Source organism: Dendropsophus ebraccatus, chromosome 11 (assembly GCF_027789765.1).
Source record: "Dendropsophus ebraccatus isolate aDenEbr1 chromosome 11, aDenEbr1.pat, whole genome shotgun sequence".
Lineage (NCBI taxonomy): Eukaryota > Metazoa > Chordata > Amphibia > Anura > Hylidae > Dendropsophus > Dendropsophus ebraccatus.
The window spans coordinates 95589190-95614708 of record NC_091464.1 but is presented as its reverse complement, the minus strand read 5'-3'; the positions used below and the strand labels follow the sequence as shown (position 1 = coordinate 95614708).

General features: G+C 44.6%; 1 protein-coding gene across 2 annotated transcripts in view; it reads left to right on the top strand.

The window, feature by feature from the left end:
- STYXL2 (serine/threonine/tyrosine interacting like 2) overlaps positions 1 to 25519 on the top strand; it is an 81072-nt gene that overhangs the window by 34224 nt on the left and 21329 nt on the right. Inside the window, exons 1-2 of one of the 2 annotated variants that reach the window (XM_069944630.1) lie at positions 19071 to 19131; positions 19911 to 20005. In XM_069944630.1, the coding sequence (XP_069800731.1) occupies positions 19918 to 20005 (88 nt within the window). In that variant the 5' untranslated portion in view covers positions 19071 to 19131; positions 19911 to 19917. Of the gene's footprint in view, positions 1 to 19070; positions 19132 to 19910; positions 20006 to 25519 lie in introns of those variants that run through there. The other variant, XM_069944629.1, reaches the window with a different exon arrangement.

Genomic DNA, 25519 nt, shown 5'->3' with positions numbered 1-25519 from the left:
ATCATTTACAGAGAGAGACAGGGAGGCAGCACTATCTGACATACATCATTTACAGAGAGAGACAAGAAGGCAGTACTATCTGTACTTACATCATTTACAGAGAGAGACAGGGAGGCAGCACTATCTGAACATACATCATTTACAGAGAGAGACAGGGAGGCAGCACTATCTGTACATACATCATTTACAGAGAGAGACAGGGAGGCAGCACTATCTGTACTTACATCATTTACAGAGAGAGACAGGGAGGCAGCACTATCTGTACATACATCATTTACAGAGAGAGACAAGGAGGCAGCACTATCTGTACATACATCATTTACAGAGAGAGACAGGGAGGCAGCACTATCTTTCCAGTGTGCCCATAGAAACTGTTTGGCTGTACACCTTATGCACCTGCTAGTACAGAACAATGTATAAAACTAACTCTACCTCCCAGAGATTGATGTAAAGGTGGAGTGTCCCTTTAAGCAGAGCTGTTAGAGCCCACTCTCATGTGAGACCTCTATTTTTAATGTAATGATAAGAGTGATGTATGTGCGGAATGGATGAGTCACTGGTGTCAGTCACTGCGCTATTTTAGTGCCGCACCTTCATCGCCGCGCTGCAACTTTACCACAACACTTAGAAAGAACAAAGCAATTTGCTAGCGGCGAGATATGGGAATTATGTATGCAAATGTATGCAAATGATTCCCCGCAAATGTATGCAAATCAGCGCGGTGCATGCAAAGATATGCAAGTTAGATATGCAAAAGCGCTCTCATTAACCTATTTAACTTATGGTGAGTGGATGGGGAAGTGTTTCATATGCAGAAAGATGTCGGTCGGGGCATTTGCATATGCATGGCCGCACATTGATTTACATAAATAAACACGGGCATAATTCTGCCCGGATCCAGCATGGCGGGCGGCGGCAGGCGGGCAGCAACGGGCGATACTTTACTCCGCTCCCTGAGTGTTAGAGGGAAAGTTTCATTGGTTACTAAATATATAGTATGACGGAGAGCGACCGGAGGAACCCCGCAGAAATATCTATATGTAATAGTGTATGACGGAGAGCAACCGGAGGAACACCGCAGAAATATCTATCTATATGTAATAGTGTATGACGGAGATCGACCGGAGGAACCCCGCAGAAATATCTATATGTAATAGTGTATGACGGAGAGCGACCGGAGGAACCCCGCAGAAATATCTATATGTAACAGTGTATGACGGAGAGCAACCGGAGGAACCCCGCAGAAATATCTATATGTAATAGTGTATGACGGAGAGCAACCGGAGGAACACCGCAGAAATATCTATATGTAATAGTGTATGATGGAGAGCAACCGGAGGAACACCGCAGAAATATCTATATGTAATAGTGTATGACGGAGAGCGACCGGAGGAACCCCGCAGAAATATCTATATGTAATAGTGTATGACGGAGAGCGACCAGAGGAACCCCGCAGAAATATCTATATGTAATAGTGTATGACGGAGAGCGACCGGAGGAACACCGCAGAAATATCTATCTATATGTAATAGTGTATGATGGAGAGCGACCAGAGGAACACCGCAGAAATATCTATCTATATGTAATAGTGTATGATGGAGAGCGACCGGAGGAACCCCGCAGAAATATCTATATGTAATAGTGTATGACGGAGAGCAACCGGAGGAACACCGCAGAAATACCTATATGTAACAGTGTATGACGGAGAGCAACCGGAGGAACACCGCAGAAATATCTATATGTAATAGTGTATGACGGAGAGCGACCGGAGGAACACCGCAGAAATATCTATATGTAATAGTGTATGACGGAGAGCGACCGGAGGAACACCGCAGAAATACCTATATGTAATAGTGTATGACGGAGAGCGACCGGAGGAACCCCGCAGAAATATCTATATGTAATAGTGTATGATGGAGAGCGACCGGAGGAACACCGCAGAAATATCTATATGTAATAGTGTATGATGGAGAGCAACCGGAGGAACACCGCAGAAATATCTATCTATATGTAATAGTGTATGACGGAGAGCGACCGGAGGAACACCGCAGAAATATCTATATGTAACAGTGTATGACGGAGAGCGACCAGAGGAACACCGCAGAAATATCTATATGTAATAGTGTATGACGGAGAGCGACCGGAGGAACCCCGCAGAAATATCTATATGTAATAGTGTATGATGGAGAGCGACCGGAGGAACCCCGCAGAAATATCTATATGTAATAGTGTATGACGGAGAGCGACCGGAGGAACCCCGCAGAAATATCTATATGTAATAGTGTATGACGGAGAGCGACCGGAGGAACACCGCAGAAAATAACGAGCACATGAACCCAGGATCACAGTCCTGCAGCCCAGCAGTACCAACTAGTGAGTCAGTTTTACAGCAGTGCAGTAAAGCACAGCTATGATGTTTCCATTACGCTGAGGGGATGAGTTCTTCCCCATTATAAGTCGGATTCCCTCCCAGCTGGGATCACCGCCCCTCATTGTGATTTATTTCACCTTCTTTGTTCTTTTAATCAGTTCGGGAATATTCCTACCATGGATGTGACTGGGAGCGGTGGTGCTGGTGGGTTACAGGGGGCTCTTACTTATTCATACATAGTAATACTTATTGTCCTCGGTCCCCGGTGGGCTCGCTGTCATATCCCCATTCCTCACTTAGGGGCCGCACTATGGCCGACATATCTATCCCGGAGGGAAGGATCAGATCTTCACAAGGAGATTCTACTACATTTCCTTCTATGTTCTGATCAACGGAGGCGAAATATCTCCGACCAGCAGAGATATCACTATCTATCTATCTATCTATCTATCTATCTATCTATCTATCTATCTATCTCCTATCTCCTATCTATCTATCTCCTATCTATCTATCTCCTATCTATCTATCTATCTCCTATCTATCTCCTATCTATCTCCTATCTATCTATCTCCTATCTATCTATCTATCTATCTATCTATCTATCTATCTATCTATCTATCTATCTATCTCCTATCTCCTATCTATCTATCTCCTATCTATCTATCTATCTATCTATCTCCTATCTATCTATCTATCTATCTCCTATCTATCTATCTCCTATCTATCTATCTATCTATCTCCTATCTATCTATCTCCTATCTATCTATCTATCTATCTATCTATCTCCTATCTATCTATCTATCTATCTCCTATCTATCTATCTATCTCCTATCTATCTATCTATCTATCTCCTATCTATCTATCTATCTATCTATCTATCTATCTCCTATCTATCTATCTATCTATCTATCTCCTATCTATCTATCTCCTATCTATCTATCTATCTATCTATCTATCTATCTATCTATCTATCTCCTATCTATCTATCTATCTCCTATCTATCTATCTCCTATCTATCTATCTATCTATCTATCTATCTATCTATCTATCTATCTCCTATCTATCTCCTATCTATCTATCTATCTATCTATCTATCTATCTATCTATCTATCTCCTATCTATCTATCTCCTATCTATCTATCTATCTATCTATCTATCTATCTATCTATCTATCTCCTATCTATCTATCTATCTCCTATCTATCTATCTCCTATCTATCTATCTATCTATCTATCTATCTATCTATCTATCTATCTCCTATCTATCTATCTCCTATCTATCTATCTATCTATCTCCTATCTATCTATCTATCTATCTATCTATCTATCTCCTATCTATCTATCTATCTATCTCCTATCTATCTATCTCCTATCTATCTATCTATCTATCTATCTATCTATCTATCTATCTCCTATCTATCTATCTATCTATCTATCTATCTATCTCCTATCTATCTATCTATCTCCCTATCTATCTATCTATCTCCTATCTATCTCCTATCTATCTATCTATCTATCTATCTCCTATCTATCTCCTATCTATCTATCTATCTATCTATCTATCTATCTATCTCCTATCTATCTATCTATCTCCTATCTATCTATCTATCTATCTATCTATCTATCTATCTCCTATCTATCTCCTATCTATCTATCTATCTATCTATCTATCTCCTATCTATCTATCTATCTATCTATCTATCTATCTATCTCCTATCTATCTATCTATCTATCTATCTATCTATCTCCCTATCTATCTATCTCCTATCTCCCTATCTATCTCCTATCTATCTATCTATCTATCTATCTATCTATCTATCTCCTATCTATCTATCTCCTATCTCCCTATCTATCTCCTATCTATCTATCTATCTATCTATCTATCTATCTATCTCCTATCTATCTATCTATCTATCTCCTATCTATCTATCTCCTATCTATCTATCTCCTATCTATCTATCTCCTATCTATCTATCTCCTATCTATCTCCTATCTATCTATCGATCTATCTATCTCCTATCTATCTATCTATCTATCTATCTATCTATCTATCTATCTCCTATCTATCTATCTATCTATCTATCTATCTATCTATCTCCTATCTATCTCCTATCTATCTATCTATCTATCTATCTATCTATCTATCTATCTCCTATCTATCTATCTATCTATCTATCTATCTATCTATCTATCTCCTATCTATCTATCTATCTATCTCCTATCTATCTATCTATCTATCTATCTATCTATCTATCTATCTATCTCCTATCTATCTATCTATCTATCTATCTATCTATCTCCTATCTATCTCCTATCTATCTATCTATCTATCTATCTATCTATCTATCTATCTCCTATCTATCACCTATCTATCTATCTCCTATCTATCTCCTATCTATATATCTATCTCCTATCTATCTCCTATCTATCTATCTCCTATCTATCTATCTATCTCCTATCTATCTATCTATCTATCTATCTATCTCCTATCTATCTATCTATCTATCTATCTATCTATCTATCTATCTCCTATCTATCTATCTATCTATCTCCTATCTATCTCCTATCTATCTATCTCCTATCTATCTCCTATCTATCTATCTCCTATCTATCTATCTATCTATCTATCTATCTATCTATCTATCTATCTATCTCCTATATATCTCCTATCTCCTATCTATCTATCTATCTATCTATCTATCTATCTATCTATCTATCTATCTATCTATCTATCTCCTATCTATCTTCTATCTATCTCCTATCTATCTATCTATCTATCTATCTATCTATCTATCTATCTATCTCCTATCTATCTCCTATCTATCTATCTCCTATCTATCTATCTTCTATCTATCTATCTATCTCCTATCTATCTATCTATCTATCTATCTATCTATCTATCTATCTATCTATCTCCTATCTATCTATCTTCTATCTATCTATCTATCTATCTATCTATCTCCTATCTATCTATCTATCTATCTATCTATCTATCTTCTATCTATCTATCTATCTATCTCCTATCTATCTCCTATCTATCTCCTATCTATCTCCTATCTATCTCCTATCTATCTTCTATCTATCTCCTATCTATCTATCTATCTATCTATCTATCTCCTATCTATCTCCTATCTATCTATCTCCTATCTATCTATCTTCTATCTATCTATCTATCTCCTATCTATCTATCTATCTATCTATCTATCTATCTATCTCCTATCTATCTATCTTCTATCTATCTATCTATCTATCTATCTATCTCCTATCTATCTATCTATCTATCTATCTCCTATCTATCTGTCTATCTATCTATCTATCTATCTCCTATCTATCTATCTATCTTCTATCTATCTATCTATCTCCTATCTATCTATCTTCTATCTATCTATCTCCTATCTATCTATCTCCTATCTCCTATCTATCTCCTATCTATCTATCTATCTATCTATCTATCTATCTATCTATCTATCTCCTATCTATCTATCTCCTATCTATCTATCTATCTCCTATCTATCTCCTATCTATCTATCTCCTATCTATCTATCTATCTATCTATCTATCTCCTATCTATCTCCTATCTATCTATCTATCTATCTATCTATCTATCTATCTATCTATCTATCTCCTATCTCCTATCTATCTATTATCTATCTATCTGTCTCCTATCTATCTATCTATCTATCTATCTCCTATCTATCTATCTATCTATCTATCTATCTATCTATCTCCTATCTATCTCCTATCTATCTCCCTATCTATCTATCTATCTCCTATCTATCTATCTATCTATCTATCTATCTATCTATCTATCTATCTCTCTATCTCCTATCTATCTATCTCCTATCTATCTATCTATCTATCTATCTATCTATCTCCTATCTATCTCCTATCTATCTATCTATCTATCTATCTATCTATCTATCTATCTATCTCTCTATCTCCTATCTATCTATCTCCTATCTATCTATCTATCTATATCCTATCTATCTCTCCATCTCCTATCTATCTATCTATCTATCTATCTATCTATCTATCTATCTCCTATCTATCTCCTATCTATCTATCTATCTATCTATCTATCTATCTCCTATCTCCTATCTATCTCTCCATCTCCTATCTATCTATCTATCTATCTCCTATCTATCTCTCTATCTATCTATCTATCTATCTATCTATCTATCTATCTATCTATATCTATCTATCTCCTATCTATCTATCTATCTATCTCCTATCTATCTATCTATCTATCTATCTATCTATCTATCTATCTATCTATCTATCTATCTATCTCCTATCTATCTATCTATCTATCTATCTATCTATCTATATCTATCTATCTCCTATCTATCTCCTATCTATCTATCTATCTATCTATCTATCTATCTATCTATCTATCTATCTATCTATCTATCTATCTCCTATCTATCATCTATCTATCACCTATCTATCTATCTATCTATCTATCTATCTATCTATCTTCTATCTATCTATCTCCTATCTATCTATCTATCTATCTATCTATCTATCTATCTATCTATCTCCTATCTATCTCCTATCTATCTCCTATCTATCTCCTATCTATCTATCTATCTATCTCCTATCTATCTATCTATCTATCTATCTATCTATCTATCTATCTATCTCCTATCTATCACCTCTCCCTCTGTAAGATACATCTTAGTTTTTAACAAATCGCTCCAATTGGACAAAACAAGTCAAAATGCAGTTTAAAAAAACCCTACAGCACATAATAACACAACCTAATTTTTAAAGTCTTCATTTTCTAAAATGACCCATTTTTAAAGGTACATGTATTTCTCTTTTTTTTCTTTAACTTTGGCTTTTATTTTTATATTTTACTACATTACGTCGTCCTGTTATTTTGCTTCTCACTATAAAGAGAACCTCAAACCTTCCATTCAAGATCCACATTTTCCCGATTTTCCGAGAATGTGCAGCTTTATCACAAATACAACAATAATAATAATATTTATTTGATATATTTTACCTATTTTATGGATTTCAAAGATCCCCAAAAATACTTTTCTGTTTTTTTGTTTGTTTGTTTTTCAACTTGAGTTTTTGTGTATTCTGAGAAGCTTCACATCCCACTCAGTGAATTATCACCTTCACTCGGATGTGTGTTATTTCTTTGCTTTTATTAAATTCTTTTTCTGCATAATTTTAGCGTAATCCCGGCTGATTGTGAGCGCCCAGAATCCGCAGCGCCGTCCGAGCACTTTGTGGTGTCCGGTATTTGGGGGAGGCTATAAAAGTGCGTCCGTTATTAGCTCGGAGCGGCTGATGTACGACCCTCCCGGCCGGGGACCGACCCTCGTCACACTAATTCTAATCTACCACGCCACAATACAGCGGCACGCGACTATCCCGCAATGTCCGCTGATGACTAAAGACCCGGAGGAAATTTTTGTCTCTTTTCAGAAAATATTTTCTCCACTTCCAAATGAAAGGAGAAAATAAAGAAATATTCTAACGTTCCATTTTTTATTTTTTTTTCTATAATTTTTTTATTTATTTTGTGTTTCTATTTGTATTTATTTTATTTTGTATTTTATTTATTTGTATTTATGTAAAAATAACATAAAACTCGACTTTAAACCGTCAGAATTTTTTGAAATTCAAATCAAAAAGAATTTTTTCTCATTTGATATTTTATTTAGTGAAACACAATTAGGTCATAAAGAAAAGGAACCCCAGAAAAAAAAAAATTCTTTGTAATTTTTAAAAAAATTTACAACAGAAGAGAAGAATTTCTTAGGGCAGGAGAATAAATGAGAGTATGGGTGGCGTTGTGTGCCCTTTAATTCTCCTGTGAGAGGAGCCGGGCTAAAGAGGCGAGATGAGGCGTCCGTCTCCGGACTCCCAGAATGCTTTGTGACTGACATGAAACCTCAGTGCTGGATGCTGCTTCCCTCTCGCCCTGTATCCAGATGGCTACCCTGGTATCGATCGCCTGGTAATATATAAGATGATGAATGTGGCGGCCAGTTCTGTCACCTTGGATACGGAAACCACCGCCGCTCCCTGATTCAATCCCCTGCCATTATTTTTGCTGCAGAAACAGCTTTTATTTTTTTTATTTATTTTTTTTTATTTTTGCTTTTTCCATGTTTCCTTGTGCTGGCTTTGGGAGCGGGGATGCATACATCAGCGGCCGTTCTGGCGGACGTGTAATAGGGATCTGTGGAACATTGCTATGGGGGGAAAGATTAAATAAATAAATTACGGTGGAAGGAACAAACGATAAAAACAACTGAAATTACCGTGAAATGACGGCGGCAAATGGAGCAGTGCGGAGGTCTGATGCTGGCGGAGGAGTAACCCTTTACTGCAAGGGGCGGCAGAGGAGTAACCCTTTACTGCAGGGGCGGCGGAGGAGTAACCCTTTACTGCAGGGGCGGCGGAGGAGTAACCCTTTACTGCAAGGGGCGGCGGAGGAGTAACCCTTTACTGCAAGGGGTGGCGGAGGAGTAACCCTTTACTGCAGGGGCGGTGGAGGAGTAACCCTTTACTGCAAGGGGCGGCAGAGGAGTAACCCTTTACTGCAAGGGGCGGCGGAGGAGTAACCCTTTACTGCAATGGGCGGCAGAGGAGTAACCCTTTACTGCAAAGGGCGGCGGAGGAGTAACCCTTTACTGCAAGGGCGTCGGAGGAGTAACCCTTTACTGCAAGGGGCGGCGGAGAAGTAAACCCTTTACTGCAAAGGGTGGCGGAGGAGTAACCCTTTACTGCAGGGGCGGTGGAGGAGTAACCCTTTACTGCAAGGGGCGGCAGAGGAGTAACCCTTTACTGCAGGGGCGGCGGAGGAGTAACCCTTTACTGCAAGGGGCGGCCGAGGAGTAACCCTTTACTGCAAGGGGCGGCGGAGGAGTAACCCTTTACTGCAAGGGGCGTCGGAGGAGTAACCCTTTACTGCAGGGGCGGCGGAGGAGTAACCCTTTACTGCAAGGGGCAGCCGAGGAGTAACCCTTTACTGCAAGGGCGTCGGAGGAGTAACCCTTTACTGCAAGGGGCGGCCGAGGAGTAACCCTTTACTGCAGGGGCGGCGGAGGAGTAACCCTTTACTGCAAGGGGCGGCGGAGGAGTAACCCTTTACTGCAAGGGGCGGCGGAGGAGTAACCCTTTACTGCAAGGGGCGGCGGAGGAGTAACCCTTTACTGCAAGGGGCGGCGGAGGAGTAACCCTTTACTGCAAGGGGCGGCGGAGGAGTAACCCTTCACTGCAAGGGGCGGCAGAGGAGTAACCCTTTACTGCAAGGGGCGGCGGAGGAGTAACCTTTTACTGCAAGGGGCGGCGGAGGAGTAACCCTTTACTGCAAGGGGCGGCGGAGGAGTAACCCTTTACTGCAAGGGGCGGCGGAGGAGTAACCCTTTACTGCAGGGGGCGGCCGAGGAGTAACCCTTTACTGCAAGGGGCGGCGGAGGAGTAACCCTTTACTGCAAGGGGCGGCGGAGGAGTAACCCTTTACTGCAAGGGGCGTCGGAGGAGTAACCCTTTACTGCAAGGGGCGGCGGAGGAGTAACCCTTTACTGCAAGGGGCGGCGGAGGAGTAACCCTTTACTGAAAAGGGCGGCGGAGGAGTAACCTTTTACTGCAAGGGGCGGCGGAGGAGTAACCCTTTACTGCAAGGGGCGGCAGAGGAGTAACCCTTTACTGCAAGGGGCGGCGGAGGAGTAACCCTTTACTGCAAGGGGCGGCGGAGGAGTAACCCTTTACTGAAAAGGGCGGCGGAGGAGTAACCTTTTACTGCAAGGGGCGGCGGAGGAGTAACCCTTTACTGCAAGGGGCGGCGGAGGAGTAACCCTTTACTGCAAGGGGCGGCGGAGGAGTAACCTTTTACTGCAAGGGGCGGCGGAGGAGTAACCCTTTACTGCAAGGGGCGGCGGAGGAGTAACCCTTTACTGCAAGGGGCGGCGGAGGAGTAACCCTTTACTGCAGGGGGCGGCCGAGGAGTAACCCTTTACTGCAAGGGGCGGCGGAGGAGTAACCCTTTACTGCAAGGGGCAGCGGAGGATTAACCCTTTACTGCAAGGGGCGTCGGAGGAGTAACCCTTTACTGCAAGGGGCGGCGGAGGAGTAACCCTTTACTGCAAGGGGCGGCGGAGGAGTAACCCTTTACTGAAAAGGGCGGCGGAGGAGTAACCTTTTACTGCAAGGGGCGGCGGAGGAGTAACCCTTTACTGCAAGGGGCGGCAGAGGAGTAACCCTTTACTGCAAGGGGCGGCGGAGGAGTAACCCTTTACTGCAAGGGGCGGCGGAGGAGTAACCCTTTACTGAAAAGGGCGGCGGAGGAGTAACCTTTTACTGCAAGGGGCGGCGGAGGAGTAACCCTTTACTGCAAGGGGCGGCAGAGGAGTAACCCTTTACTGCAAGGGGCGGCCGAGGAGTAACCCTTTACTGCAAGGGGTTGGCAGAGGAGTAACCCTTTACTGCAAGGGGCGGCAGAGAAGTAACCCTTTTACTGCAAGGTGGCGGAGGAGGAGTAACCCTTTACTGCAAGGGGCGGCGGAGGAGTAACCCTTTACTGCAAGGGGCGGCAGAGGAGGCGCACCTTATAGCCGTATACCACTCCTCACAACCATATACCACTTCTTACCTTATAGCTGATAGATAGATAGATAGATAGATAGATAGATAGATAGATAGATAGATAGGAGATAGATAGATAGATAGATAGATAGATAGAAGATAGGAGATAGATAGATAGATAGATAGATAGATAGATAGATAGGAGATAGATAGATAGATAGATAGATAGATAGATAGAGATAGAAGATAGGAGATAGATAGATAGATAGATAGATAGATAGATAGATAGATAGGAGATAGATAGATAGATAGATAGATAGATAGGAGATAGATAGATAGATAGATAGATAGAGATAGAAGATAGGAGATAGATAGATAGATAGATAGATAGGAGATAGATAGATAGATAGATAGATAGATAGATAGATAGATAGATAGATAGGAGATAGATAGGAGATAGATAGATAGATAGATAGATAGATAGATAGATAGATAGATAGGAGATAGATAGATAGAAGATAGATAGATAGATAGATAGATAGATAGATAGATAGGAGATAGATAGATAGAAGATAGATAGATAGATAGATAGATAGATAGATAGATAGATAGGAGATAGATAGACAGATATAGATAGGAGATAGATAGATATAGATAGAAGATAGATATAGATAGATAGATATAGATAGATAGATAGATAGATAAATAGATAGATAGATAGGAGTATAGATAGATATAGATAGATAGATAGATAGATAGATAGATAGATAGATAGATAGATAGGAGATAGATAGATAGAAGATAGATAGATAGGAGATAGATAGATAGAAGATAGATAGATAGATAGGAGATAGATAGATAGATAGATAGATAGATAGATAGATAGGAGATAGATAGATAGATAGATAGATAGATAGATAGGAGATAGATAGATAGATAGATAGATAGATAGATAGATAGATAGGAGATAGATAGATAGATAGATAGATAGATAGATAGATAGATAGATAGGAGATAGATAGATAGATAGGAGATAGATAGACAGATATAGATAGGAGATAGATAGATATAGATAGAAGATAGATAGATAGGAGATAGATAGATAGATAGGAGATAGATAGATAGATAGATAGATAGATAGATAGATAGATAGATAGATAGGAGATAGATAGATAGATAGATAGATAGATAGATAGATAGATAGGAGATAGATAGATCCCGCCCAGCAGTCCAGGAGTAAGCAGCACTGAACATGAGCTCCTGAGTTTTCATCACTTTATACCTTGTAATGAGCAAATTCTAAGACGAAACCTGGGAAATACAAACTCCATGGGATACAGAAGCGAGCAGCACTAAAGCTCTTCATAAAAAGGAAAAACTTTTTTTGGATTTAAAGGACAAAACAAGAATCTTGCTTTGAGGACAGCCAACAATCATCAAGACAGACCACAAGGCTACAAGGACCATCAACCTCAAGAGTCCAAAGATCCTCAGCAGCCACAGGTAAGAGCTCCTGCTCCAACACCAACCCCTACACCCTCACCAGAAACTGCTAGAGACCAAACTCCATAGAAATAAGGATAATATTTAAAACATGCAAAATCACAATTTAGACCACGTAAAGTCCAGCAACATAGATGAGCAGAGGAGCCAGGCAGCCTCAGCCAGCAGGGGGTCAGACATCCTGGAGATAACATACTCAGAAGGGCTGCGGAGCATTCAGGCAAGGAAAGCCATAAAAGATGCCACCACCAGACAGAATCCAGAGACCCTCTATGCCGACTTTACTTATAAAGAGCCAATTAGGAGGAAAACGGATGTGGTCTTCTTCACCGAGCAGCCCAATGCCTGGAACAAAGCCTTCTGCAACTATTATGAAAACATCTCAAAGGGCGGCATCAACCGGGGCCGGCAGATCAGGGTAAAGGAAACTGGGGATGAGGAGGACACAGTACTCACCATAAACATCTATAACACTGGCACCATCATGGTACAAGGAACTGAGGATAACCTCACTCAGTTTGAAAGAACATTTCCTGATATTAAAAACGAAGCTCAAAAACACAAGCAAGAGCAAAAACCAGAGACAGTCCCCAAGGACCCCCCTGTGTCTGTAGGTGAGGATGCTTCCCACCCAACACCCAACATTCTCAGAGACTGTTTATCTCAATTGGAGAGAGACTTTGTACAGTTCAAGGAGGAACTTCAAAGAAACCAAAGTGACAAAAATGCAAACGACAAAGCACTTAATGAAATAAACAAACTGAAATGTGAATTCACAGCAGCTCTAGGAGAAATGCAATGTAAAGTACAAGCCCTCCAACAAGAAAACATCAAGCTACAACATGAGATAACAGATCTAAAGAGACAAATCCAGAACCAGGACGGGGGCCCAGGGGGGAGCACAGGCACAATGGCAGCCAGCATCCAGGACTTTATATCAGAGATCCGGAACAGACCAACAACACCAGAAATAAATGTGACCATACCAACCAACGGCGGACTGATCCAGATGGAGACAGAGCCAACAACTATCAGAGCCGCTAGCACAGACCAGCACAAAGACCCAGCAACACAACCAAGTGGCACCCAGGAAACCATACAGCAAGCAGCCCGTAAGCCCCAACGCGGGGACACTGATACCGTACTAATCATAGACTCTAATGGGAAATACCTTAACATGAGGCGACTTTTCCCCAAAATTAGGGTTAAGAAAATTAATTGTGCAACCATTGAACAAGTCACAGCAGTTATCAATGAACCACACTTTACCAACCCAACCAATCTAGTCATACATACAGGTACAAACAATCTCCAAGACCAGCAGCAACAAATTGCTGAACAGCTGACCCAGCTGGCAAAAACTGCACAAAAGAAGTTCCCGACCAGTAAAATAATAGTGTCCACCCTGCTGCCTAGAAAGGATGTGGCCAGCGATACCATCCAGACCATTAACAACGACCTAGCAGCTAAGATCAGCTCAGTGCCAAACATCACCCTGGCACAACACCCCAACATCAACCACCACCACCTATACGACAGCAAACACCTCAACAAGCAAGGGGTCAGTCTCCTGGCCAAAGAAATAAAGGACATTGTACTAAACAGAATCCCCCGTCCTAGACCCCACACAGGCCAAACCAGAGACAACAGGGAAACGCCACCAACAACCCAAACACCTCAAGCATCATGTGCCACACCACAAACTGGAAACATGGCCCCATACCCCAAATCAGACCACCAAAGGCAAAAACCATGGAGAAAACCACCTGCCTCACACCGAGAAATAAAGAGCAGAGACCTAGACGAGATAAAGACCCTGCTCAGAACCCTTAGTAGGATACTCATGTGACTGGACAACACAAGCCTTGTCTACCATGCCAGAACCAGTCAGACCCCCAGACCGTCCTACACATCCAGCTCATTACAAGGTATACAGACCCCCTATGACATCCTTTATTATCAGCAGTTGGAACATCCAAGGTCTGAACGCTTCAGCCTTTGGATGTAAAGTAAACGATCCGGACTTCACCCAGAGTCTGGAAAATAATGACATCCAAATCCTCCTAGAAACCTGGACTAAAGCAGAGAGTGAGTCCCTGGTGCCCACTGGATACAGGGAAATCTTTGTCCCGGCCCTGAAAAACAAAACCACCAAACTAGGCCGCTGTTCAGGAGGAATACTAGTGTGGTACAAAGCGGAGTTCCATCAGCAGATCAGACCGGTGAAGCGAGGAGACAGCCACATCTGGATTAGAATAGACCGCTCCATCCTCACCGCCCAATCTGACATCTACCTATGCGCTGCCTACATATCACCGCCAGAGTCCCCTTACCACAACCCTGAAACCTTCGAAATCCTGCAAAGGGAAGCCGCCCACTATCAAACCCGCGGAAAAGTCCTCATAATTGGAGATCTCAATGCCAGAACAGGTAGGGAAAGAGACTACCTGACCGCAGACGGAAACATCTATATATATGGGGCAGAGACTGAATGTGATAGCTCAGTACACATGGAGAGGAACAGCTATGACAGCACAGTGAACAAGAGCGGCAAAAAATTGTTGAATCTCTGCCGAAGTTTGGGGCTTCACATCCTCAATGGTCGCACCAAGGGAGACTCCCTAGGAAGGACTACCTTAAACTCCCATGTGGGCAGCAGTGTAGTGGACTACGCCATCACAGATATGGGCCATTCAGACATTGGGGCCTTCATAGTCAATCCACAATCACACCTGTCGGACCATAACCAGATAGTCCTTTATATTAAGTCCACAAACAAACCACCGGGACAAAAACCCCATCAGGCCGGACTTTTCCCACTACATCCATCCTACAAGTGGTCCAAGATGTCGTCTCTCAAGTATAAAGAGATACACACTGAACCAAAAATCCAAGGGATGCTCAACAACTTTAACAACAAGGTGTACCAGAGTAACCCAGAAGGAGTGGACCAAGCGGTAAGGGATCTTAATAATATATTCTACACCATGGCAGAAATGGCTGACCTGCAAAAGAGTAGCCACAAGAAGACAAAAGAAAAAAATCCTAGCGCTTGGTTTGATAAGGAGTGCAAAGGTGTACGGAAGACCCTAAGATCGGCCTCAAATAAAAAGCACAGGGACCCCAACAACACCAAACTGCGGGAGGCCTATGACACAATACAAAGGCAATACAAAACCCTTCTCAGAAGGAAAAAACAGGAGTACACCTTAACCAAGCTCACCCAGCTCCAAGACGCCCTCCAAGAAAACTCCTTCTGGGAACTATGGAACCACCTGGGCACAAAGGGGAAGAAAAACACCCTCCACATTCAGAGCGGCAACATTTGGCTCCAATATTTCAAAAACCTCTATGGAGACATCCCGAAAGAGGAACGGAACCCGGACCAAGAACAAATTATATCAAAACTGAAGACCATGGAGGAGATACTGAAGGACTTCCAAAACCCTCTGGATTTACCTATAACACCGCAGGAGATTTCTGAGAGACTATCAACTATAAGGTGTAAGAAAGCCAGCGGTACTGATGGCATCCCCCCCGAAATGATCAAGTACAGCCCACCAGCAATACAGGCGGCCATAGCAAAACTATACAACATTGTGCTGAGCTCTGGCTACTTCCCTCGTGCCTGGAACCAAGGTGTCATAACCCCAATACACAAGAGCGGGGACAGGTACGACCCGGCCAACTATCGGGGGGTATGTGTCAGCAGCAACCTGGGGAAACTCTTCAACAACATCCTGAACCAGAGAATCCTCAGCTTCCTCACCCAGCACAATATCCTCAGCAAAAGCCAAGCAGGGTTCATGCCGAACCACCGCACCACGGACCATGTCTATACCCTGCACCGCCTCATCCAGAGCCACGTCCACAACACAAATAAAGGAAAAATATACGCCTGTTTTGTGGACTTCAAAAAGGCTTTCGATTCGGTGTGGCACCCAGGATTGCTTCTAAAGTTGCTGGAGAGTGGAATAGGGGGAAAGACCTATGATGTTATCAAAAGTTCCTACACTGGGAACCAATGCTGCGTGAAGGTAAATGGGAAGAGAACGGCTTATTTCCAGCAGAGCCGAGGAGTCAGGCAGGGCTGCTGCCTCAGCCCAACACTCTTCAACATTTATATCAATGAGCTAGCAGTAGCCCTGGAGTCCTCCCCAACACCAGGTCTCACCCTCCATGACACCGAGGTGAAATTCCTTCTGTATGCGGATGACCTTCTCCTCCTATCATCATCTGAGAAAGGTCTCCAAGACAAACTAGCCATCCTGGAGAAGTTCAGCACCACATGGGCTCTACCCATCAACCTCAAAAAGACCAACACTGTGGTGTTCCAGAGAAGGAAAACAAAGTCAGCCGGGTCCCCCACCTTCACGCTACACAACCAGCCCCTTACAGCCACCAGCAGCTACACCTACCTGGGCCTGATAATAGAACAGACGGGGAGCTTCAAATCTGCCATCGAGATGCTGAGAGACAAAGCCTGCAAAACCTTCTACACCATCAGAAGACAATTCTACCACCTTAAGCCACCTGTCAGGGTTTGGCTTAAAATCTTTGACTCCATTATTGCACCAATTCTCCTGTATGGCAGCGAGGTCTGGGGTCCTCACACATACCCCGACTGGTCAAAATGGGATTCCAGCCCAACGGAAATCTTCCATTTGGAGTTCTGTAAGCATCTCCTCCAGGTCCATCGGAGCACCTCTAACTGTGCCTGTAGAGCAGAGCTGGGCAGATTCCCCCTGCACCTAACTATCCAGAAGAGGGCGCTGTCATTCTGGGGTCACCTACATGGTAGTAGTGAAGGTTCCTATCACCATAAAGCCTTGCTACACCAAGGGGCCCCAGGCAAAGCAGAGCCCCAAAACATACCCTCTGGAACCCAGCCCAACCAGACAATCCCACCATACCAGCTCACAAAAGCCGGGATCAGGAACACAATAACCAGGAGACAAGAAGACTACGTCCAAGAATGGAGAGAGGAGGTCAGGGCATCCCAGAAGCTGGCCGTGTACCAGAGCCTGCAGAGGGAGTATAGACTGGCCCCATATCTGGAGGAGCTTCCCAACCCCAGAGACCGGAAGATCCTGAGCCGCTACAGACTGAGCGCCCACAACCTGGCCATTGAAACTGGGCGGCACCGACAGAGCTACATCCCCAGGGAGAGCAGACTGTGCCAGCAGTGCGACCAGGAGGCCATGGAGGATGAGGCCCACTTCCTGCTACACTGCTCTAAATACTCAGCAGTGAGGGTCACTCACTATAGGAGACTCTCCAACCTCCTCCCAGGCTTCTCCACCATGGAGGAGGAAGAGAAACTACCCATCCTGCTGGGAGAAGAAGAGACCACAGCGACTATAGTGGCACAATACGTCACTGCCTGCCATAGACTGAGAGGAGCGTGATACGTCATGGACTCCGATACCCCAACCCCGATAGGTCATGGACTCCAATACCCCGACCCTGAATGTATTCCCCCCCCCCCCCCCATGATACATCATGAACCCCTGTACACCGACCCCGGGTGAATCCCATTTCCTCAACTCCCTATTCTCCCCATGCTTTGGCAATGCTAATGTGTAACTTGGACCTGCCAATAAAGCTTTTTTGATTTGATTTGATTGATTTGATTTGATAGGAGATAGATAGGAGATAGATAGATAGATAGATAGATAGATAGATAGATAGATAGATAGATAGGAGATAGATAGATAGATAGATAGATAGATAGATAGATAGATAGATAGGAGATAGATAGATAGGAGATAGATAGATAGATAGATAGATAGATAGATAGATAGATAGATAGGAGATAGATAGATAGATAGATAGATAGGAGATAGATAGATAGATAGATAGATAGATAGATAGATAGGAGATAGATAGACAGATATAGATAGGAGATAGATAGATATAGATAGAAGATAGATAGATAGGAGATAGATAGATAGGAGATAGATAGATAGATAGATAGATAGGAGATAGATAGATAGATAGATAGATAGATAGATAGATAGATAGATAGATAGATAGATAGGAGATAGATAGGAGATAGATAGGAGATAGATAGATAGATAGATAGATAGGAGATAGATAGATAGATAGATAGATAGATAGATAGATAGATAGATAGATAGGAGATAGATAGATAGATAGATAGATAGATAGATAGATAGATAGATAGGAGATAGATAGATAGGAGATAGATAGATAGATAGATAGATAGATAGATAGATAGATAGATAGATAGGAGATAGATAGGAGATAGATAGATAGATAGATAGATATAGATAGATAGATATAGATAGAAGATAGATAGATAGATAGATAGATAGATAGATAGATAGATAGATAGATAGATAGGAGATAGATAGGAGATAGATAGATAGATAGATATAGATAGATAGATATAGATAGAAGATAGATAGATAGATAGATAGATAGATAGATAGATAGATAGATAGACAGATAGATAGATAGATAGATAGATAGACAGACAGACAGATAATTGTAGATCTTTCTTTGAACCTTTTTTGCTCTTTTCATTATTTTCTAAAAACTTGAAGCTTTTTCCAAGCAATAAACATAAATGGCGGCTGCCAGGCATAGACAGGTTACTATGGTAACAGCTAATGCAATGCAGGGGGGAAAAGTCACCACTGACCACATCAAATGTCTGCAGCATACATGGTTGTAGTGGTGGAGGTCGGTGTCCTCACCAGGGAGGGAGGCTATATGTGGAGGCCGGGGCGGAAGCATATATATAGAGGCCGGGGCAGGAGGATATATATGGAGGCGGGGGCGGAAGCATATATATAGAGGCCGGGGCAGGAGGATATATATGGGAGCCGGGGCAGGAGGATATATATGGGAGCCGGGGCAGGAGGATATATATGGAGGCCGGGCCAGGAGGATATATATGGGAGCCGGGGCAGGAGGATATATATGAAGGCCGGAGCGGGAGCATATATATGGAGACCAAGGCGGGAGGATATATATGGAGGCGGGGGCGGGAGGCTATATATGGAGGCCGGGGCGGGAGGATATATATGAAGGTCGGGGCGGGAGGCTATATATGGAGGCCGGGGCGGGAGGATATATATGAAGGTCGGGGCGGGAGGCTATATATGGAGGCCGGAGCAGGTGCATATGTATGGAGGCCGGGGCAGGAGGATATATATGGAGGTCGGGGCGGGAGGATATATATGAAGGTCGGGGCGGGAGGATATATATGGAGGCCGGGGCGGGAGGATATATATGAAGGTCGGGGCGGGAGGATATATATGAAGGCTGGGGCAGGAGGATATATATGGAGGCGGGGGCGGGAGGCTATATATGGAGGCCGGGGCAGGAGGATATATATGGAGGCGGGGGCGGGAGGATATATATGAAGGTCGGGGCGGGAGGATATATATGAAGGCTGGGGCAGGAGGATTCAGAGTTTTTTGTAAATTCCACTTATCTTGTATCCTTTCTGTCTACAGTTTGTCGATGGTGTCAGACGCCTACACAGAGAGCATCTTCATGGAGCCCATCCACCTATCATCCTCCATAGCCGCAAAGAAGATCATTAGTGAAGGTAAAGTCCATGTACAGGGACCGGTCACTGACCACCACAGACCAAGGGGGAAAAGAGGAGGAGTATAGATCAAAGATAGATAGATAGATAGATAGATAGATAGATAGATAGATAGATAGATAGATAGATAGATAGGAGATAGATAGAGATAGATAGATAGATAGATGGATAGATAGATAGATAGGAGATAGATAGATAGGAGATAGATAGATAGATAGGATATAGATAGATAGATAGATAGATAGGAGATAGATAGATAGATAGGAGATAGATAGATAGATAGATAGATAGATAGATAGATAGATAGATAGAAGATAGATAGATAGATAGATAGGAGATAGATAGATAGGAGATAGATAGATAGATAGATAGATAGATAGATAGATAGATAGATAGATAGATAGGAGATAGATACATAGGAGATAGATAGATAGATAGGAGATAGATAGATAGATAGATAGATAGATAGATAGATAGATAGATAGAAGATAGATAGATAGATAGATAGATAGGAGATAGATAGATAGGAGATAGATAGATAGATAGATAGATAGATAGATAGATAGATAGGAGATAGATAGATAGATAGATAGATAGATAGATAGATAGATAGATAGGAGATAGATAGAGATAGATAGATAGATAGATGGATAGATAGATAGATAGGAGATAGATAGATAGGAGATAGATAGATAGATACATAGGAGATAGATAGATAGATAGATAGATAGATAGATAGATAGATAGATAGATAGATAGGAGATAGATAGATAGATAGATAGATAGATAGATAGATAGATAGGAGATAGATAGATAGATAGATAGATAGATAGATAGATAGGAGATAGATAGATAGATAGGAGATAGATAGATAGATAGATAGATAGATAGATAGATAGATAGATAGAAGATAGATAGATAGATAGATAGATAGGAGATAGATAGATAGGAGATAGATAGATAGATAGATAGATAGATAGGAGATAGATAGATAGATAGATAGATAGATAGATAGATAGATAGATAGATAGGAGATAGATAGAAGATAGATAGATAGATAGATAGATAGATAGATAGATAGATAGATAGGAGATAGATAGGAGATAGATAGATAGATAGATACAGGGGCGCCGCAATCATGAGGCGACCTGAGTCGTCTGCCTCAGGCGGCGCCACCAGCTGTCTTCATGGGGGCGGCATTCCAGGGCCGCTTTAACCAGAGGGCACATGGTGCACGTGCACCGGGCCCACTGGTTAAAGGGGCCCCCCCGAGCAGGCCGGCCGTTGCTATGTGCGACCAATGCGGTCGCACAGGGCTCCGGCCACCAGCCTGTCAGGGGGGAGCGCCATGGATGGGTAATCTACTTACCCCTCCATGGCGCCCCCTGCAGGGCCCCCCCGTCCGCCGCTGCCCCCGCCCGCCCGCTGCTGCTGCGGCGCGTCAGCGCTGCAGCAGCAGCGACACTGACAGAGAGAGAGCCATTGGCTCCCTCCCTGTCAGTCACTCTTGTCGCCGCACTTCCTGCGGTCACAAGAGGCCGCGCTCTCCCTCTAGCGCCCGACGTCACTGGAGCGTCGGCGCGAGGGTAAGGGGAGTGCAGCCTCTTGTGACTGCAGGAAGTGCAGCCACAGGAGGGAAGAGAAGAGGAACGCGTGGACCCAGGTGAGTAACAGTGTTTGTTTTTTTTCAATGTTATATGGGAGGAGGAGCTATATACTATTGGGGAGCACAGGGGGCTATATACTATGGGGGGCAGAAGGGGCTATATACTATGGGGAGAACGGGGGCTATATACTATGGGGGAGAACGGGGGCTATATACTATTGGGGAGCACAGGGGGCTATATACTATGGGGGAGCATAGGGGACTATATACTACTGGGGAGCACAGGGGTCTATATACTATGGGGAGCACAGGGAAGCTATATACTATGGGGGAGCACAGGGGGCTATATAGTACTGGGGAGCACAGGGGGCTATATACTACTGGGGAGCACAGGGAAGCTATATACTATGGGGGAGCACAGGGGAGCTATATACTACTGGGGAGCACAGGGGAGCTATATACTACTGGGGAGCACAGGGGGCTATATACTACTGGGGAGCACAGGGGTCTATATACTATGGGGAGCACAGGGAAGCTATATACTATGGGGGAGCACAGGGGGCTATATACTATGGGGGAGAACAGGGGGCTATATACTATGGGGGAGCACAGGGAGCTATATACTATGGGGGAGGACAGGGGGCTATATACTATGGGGGAGGACAGGGGGCTATATACTATGGGGGTGCACAGGGGAGCTATATACTATGGGGGAGCACAGGGGGCTATATACTATGGGGGAGGACAGGGGGCTATATACTATGGGGGAGCACAGGGGAGCTATATACTATGGGGGAGCACAGGGGGCTATATACTATGGGGGAGGACAGGGGGCTATATACTATTGGGGAGCACAGGGGAGCTATATACTATGGGGGAGCACAGGGGACTATATACTACTGGGGAGCACAGGGGTCTATATACTATGGGGAGCACAGGGGGTCTATATACTATGGGGAGCACAGGGGAGCTATATACTATGGGGGAGCACAGGGGAGCTATATACTACTTGGGAGCACAGGGGACTATATACTACTGGGGAGCACAGGGGTCTATATACTATGGGGAGCACAGGGAAGCTATATACTATGGGGGAGCACAGGGGAGCTATATACTACTGGGGAGCACAGGGGAGCTATATACTACTGGGGAGCACAGGGGGCTATATACTACTGGGGAGCACAGGGGGCTATATACTATGGGGGAGCACAGGGGGCTATATACTATGGGGGAGCACAGGGGAGCTATATACTATGGGGGAGCACAGGGGACTATATACTACTGGGGAGCACAGGGGTCTATATACTATGGGGAGCACAGGGAAGCTATATACTATGGGGGAGCACAGGGGAGCTATATATTACTGGGGAGCACAGGGGAGCTATATACTACTGGGGAGCACAGGGGGCTATATACTACTGGGGAGCACAGGGGAGCTATATACTATGGGGGAGCACAGGGGGCTATATACTATGGGGGAGCACAGGGGGCTATATACTATGGGGGAGCACAGGGGGCTATATACTATGGGGGAGCACAGGGGAGCTATATACTATTGTGGGAGAGCACAGGGGGGGCTATATACTACTGGGGAGAGTGCACAGGGGGGCTATATACTAATGGGGGAGCGCACAGGAGGGCTGTATATAACTGGAGGAGCACATGAGGGGCTATATACTACAGGGACACCTTAAAACTATGGAGGCACAGAGGGGTGTAACTATGTAGGAGTACAGAGGGGTGTAACTACTGTATAGAGGTACAAGGGACCTAACTACTGTATGTGTTGGAGCCTAAAATATTTGTCTGGCAGATTCTGGAGAGAAGATTCACAGCCAGGAGAAGACTTCAAGGTGGCCCAGGCTGGATGGAGAGAAAAAGAAAAGGTGACAGACTCTGATCGGAGAAGACGCCCCCGGTGAGTCACTGGATGTAACTGCACTCTGTTATAGGATTGTAGTGTTAGGGGTCATGATGTGGCGGTTTTATGTAATGGTATCATTGGTGATATCTTTCTGTTTTGTTTAGTGCAGTTTTTATGTAATATATAATCACTGTATGGTGGAAATAGTGTTATAAGGTAACTACTGTATGTATTGGGGCTCCTTGATACAGTGTGGGGGCAAATTCAGTACATTATACAATGTGCCGAAAGGGAAGGGGGGGCCCACTCTTGAGGGCTGTGCACTGGGCCCACCAATGTATTAAAACGGCCCTGCGGCATTCAGTGGCAGACTATAATATGAGCGGTTCGGGCGGCCGCCCACATTATAATCCGCCACTGATTGTACCATGTACCGGAGTCCCCCTGCGCCCGGACAGCATCTGTAATGAGATGCTGTGAGCGGGGGAGACTGTATTCATAAGCGCCGCGCTGTAATAAATCAGCCGCGCGGTGCTGTTACTACAGCGCGGCGCTTATGAATACAGTCTCCCCCGCTCACAGCATCTCATTACAGATGCTGTCCGGGCGCGGGGGGGCTCCAGTACATGCATTCCACGTCCGTGATCCGTCAGGATCACGGAACGTGGGAATGCAGCCTTAGTCCCCCGGCTGATGTGCGGCTGCCGGAGGTGTCCCATCCTGTCCCCGGCAGCGCGCGCATCAGAGAGATCCCCGTGCGCCGGAAGTCACAGCCACAGGCACACGGGGAGCTCTCTGATGCGCGCGCTGCCGGGGACAGGACGGGACACCCCGGGCAGCCGCACATCAGCCGGGACCAGACCAGAGAGGCTCGACGGGGGAACGGAGGGCAGGTGAGTTGTGTGCTGTTTTTTGTTTTTGTTTTATCTGCTGTGCAGGGGGGGGGGGGGAGAGGGGGACCATATATAAGGTAGGGGGGGAAGAGGGGGACCATCTATAAGGTAGGGGGGGAAGAGGGGGACCATCTATAAGGGAGGGGGGAAAGAGGGGGACCATCTATAAGGTAGGGGGGGAAGAGGGGGACGATCTATAAGGGGGGACCATCTATAAGGGAGGGGGAGAGGGAAGAGGGGGACCATCTATAGGGGGGGGAAGGGGACCATCTATAAGGGAGGGGGGAAAGAGGGGGACCATCTATAAGGGGGGGACCATCTATAAGGGGGGGGAAAGAGGGGGGCCATCTATAAGGGAGGGGCGGGAGGGGGACTGTCTATAAGGGGGGGGGGGGAGAGGGGGACCATCTATAGGGGGGGGAAGGGGACCATCTATAAGGGAGGGGGGAAAGAGGGGGACCATCTATAAGGGGGGGCCATCTATAAGGGAGGGGGGAAAGAGGGGGACCATCTATAAGGGGGGGACCATCTATAAGGGAGGGGCGGGAGGGGGACTGTCTATAAGGGGGGGGGAAGAGGGGGACCATCTATAAGGGGGGGGGAAGAGGGGGACCATCTATAAGGGGGCATCTATAAGGGAGGGGGGAGAGGGGGACCATGTATAAGGGGGGGAGGGGGACCATCTTTAAGGGAGAGGGACCATCTATAAGGGAGGGGGAGAGGGGGACCATCTATAAGGGAGAGGGGACCATCTATAAGGGGGGGGAAGAGGGGGACCATCTATAAGGGGGGGGAGAGGGGGACCATCAATAAGGGGGGGAGAGAGGGAAGAGGGGGACCATCTATAAGGGGGGGGAGAGGGGGACCATCTATAAGGGGGGGGGGAGAGAGGGAAGAGGGGGACCATCTATAAGGGGGGGGGGAAGAGGGGGACCATCTATAAGGGAGGGGAAAGAGGGGGACCATCTATAAGGGGGAAAGAGGGGAGAGGGGGACCATCTATAAGGGGGAAAGAGGGGGGAGGGGGACCATCTATAGGGGGGGGAAAGAGGGGGACCATCTATAAGGGAGGGGGGAGAGGGGGACCATCTATAAGGGAGGGGGGAGAGGGGGACCATCTATAAGGGAGGGGGGAGAGGGGGACTATCTAT